Raw genomic sequence first — 873 nt, 5'->3', positions numbered from 1 at the left:
CATTCATATATGTTTTCGGAGAATTATTGAAATATGATCACAATGCATGCACCTAATGGGCAAGTGAGATTATGCATGACCAAGCTTGCAGATGAGAAACAAAATCTGAAAAGACATTCACACTGAACGCGTGCACTTGCTGGTGGCGTTGAGTGAGAGCAGCTACAGACAAGTCACAACGTGCTTCCATGGATCTTTCCAGATTTATATTTCCTCATCTGCACGCGTGGCCTCGCGTTCTAGTACCACACTTTAAGTAAACATTGGTAAACATTACAATACTCTTCATGTTACAATATTCATTGTAAAAAAACTGTCAACAACAGAAATTGATGAAACTGAATGATTTATTCTCCCCCAGAGCCCGCAACCCCCACAGTACGTGTTCTGGTACCACAACGAGCGTATGATCAACTACGACACGGCGCGAGGCGGTGTCACAGTGAGTACCGAGCCTGGTCCGAAGACGCACAGCCGACTCGTTGTGAACCGGGCCACACACGCTGACTCGGGCAACTACACCTGTCGAGCCTCCAACACCGAGCAGGATACTATCTATGTATTCGTATCCAAAGGTAATTCAATGTTTCTTGTCATACTTGTTCGAAATTGATTAAGATGCATTGAATCAAACTGTCGGCTGTTTGCCGACAGCTGGAAACAGCTGATTATATTATAAGTTTAATAGATTGTAACAGAACAGACATCTTAGGCTGGCCACTAACGGTAGAACATTTATAATAAACTAGCCGTTAGGCTCGCTTCGCTCGCCATATCCGTCCAGCCGACTGGATCGTCCAAGAATGAGAGCAGGCTCGCTTCGCTTCGCCTGCATTTTTCATTTGTAAGACGATCATATGTTAGGATGATCCA

At 44.4% G+C, this 873-nt stretch overlaps 1 protein-coding gene across 1 annotated transcript; it reads left to right on the top strand.

Annotated features, from left to right (window-relative positions):
* Nucleotides 1-361: 361 nt before the first annotated feature.
* On the top strand, nt 362-575 carry LOC120349236 (the record flags this gene model as incomplete). Its single annotated transcript, XM_039419202.1, has 1 exon — nt 362-575. A coding segment is annotated over one exon (214 nt), but the record flags the coding sequence as incomplete, so codon positions are not given.
* Nucleotides 576-873: the final 298 nt, after the last annotated feature.

The sequence above is a fragment of the Nilaparvata lugens genome, unplaced genomic scaffold (assembly GCF_014356525.2).
Source record: "Nilaparvata lugens isolate BPH unplaced genomic scaffold, ASM1435652v1 scaffold8874, whole genome shotgun sequence".
NCBI lineage: Eukaryota > Metazoa > Arthropoda > Insecta > Hemiptera > Delphacidae > Nilaparvata > Nilaparvata lugens.
Note: the sequence above shows the minus strand (reverse complement) of the source record. Positions and strands in the feature narration are given on the sequence as shown.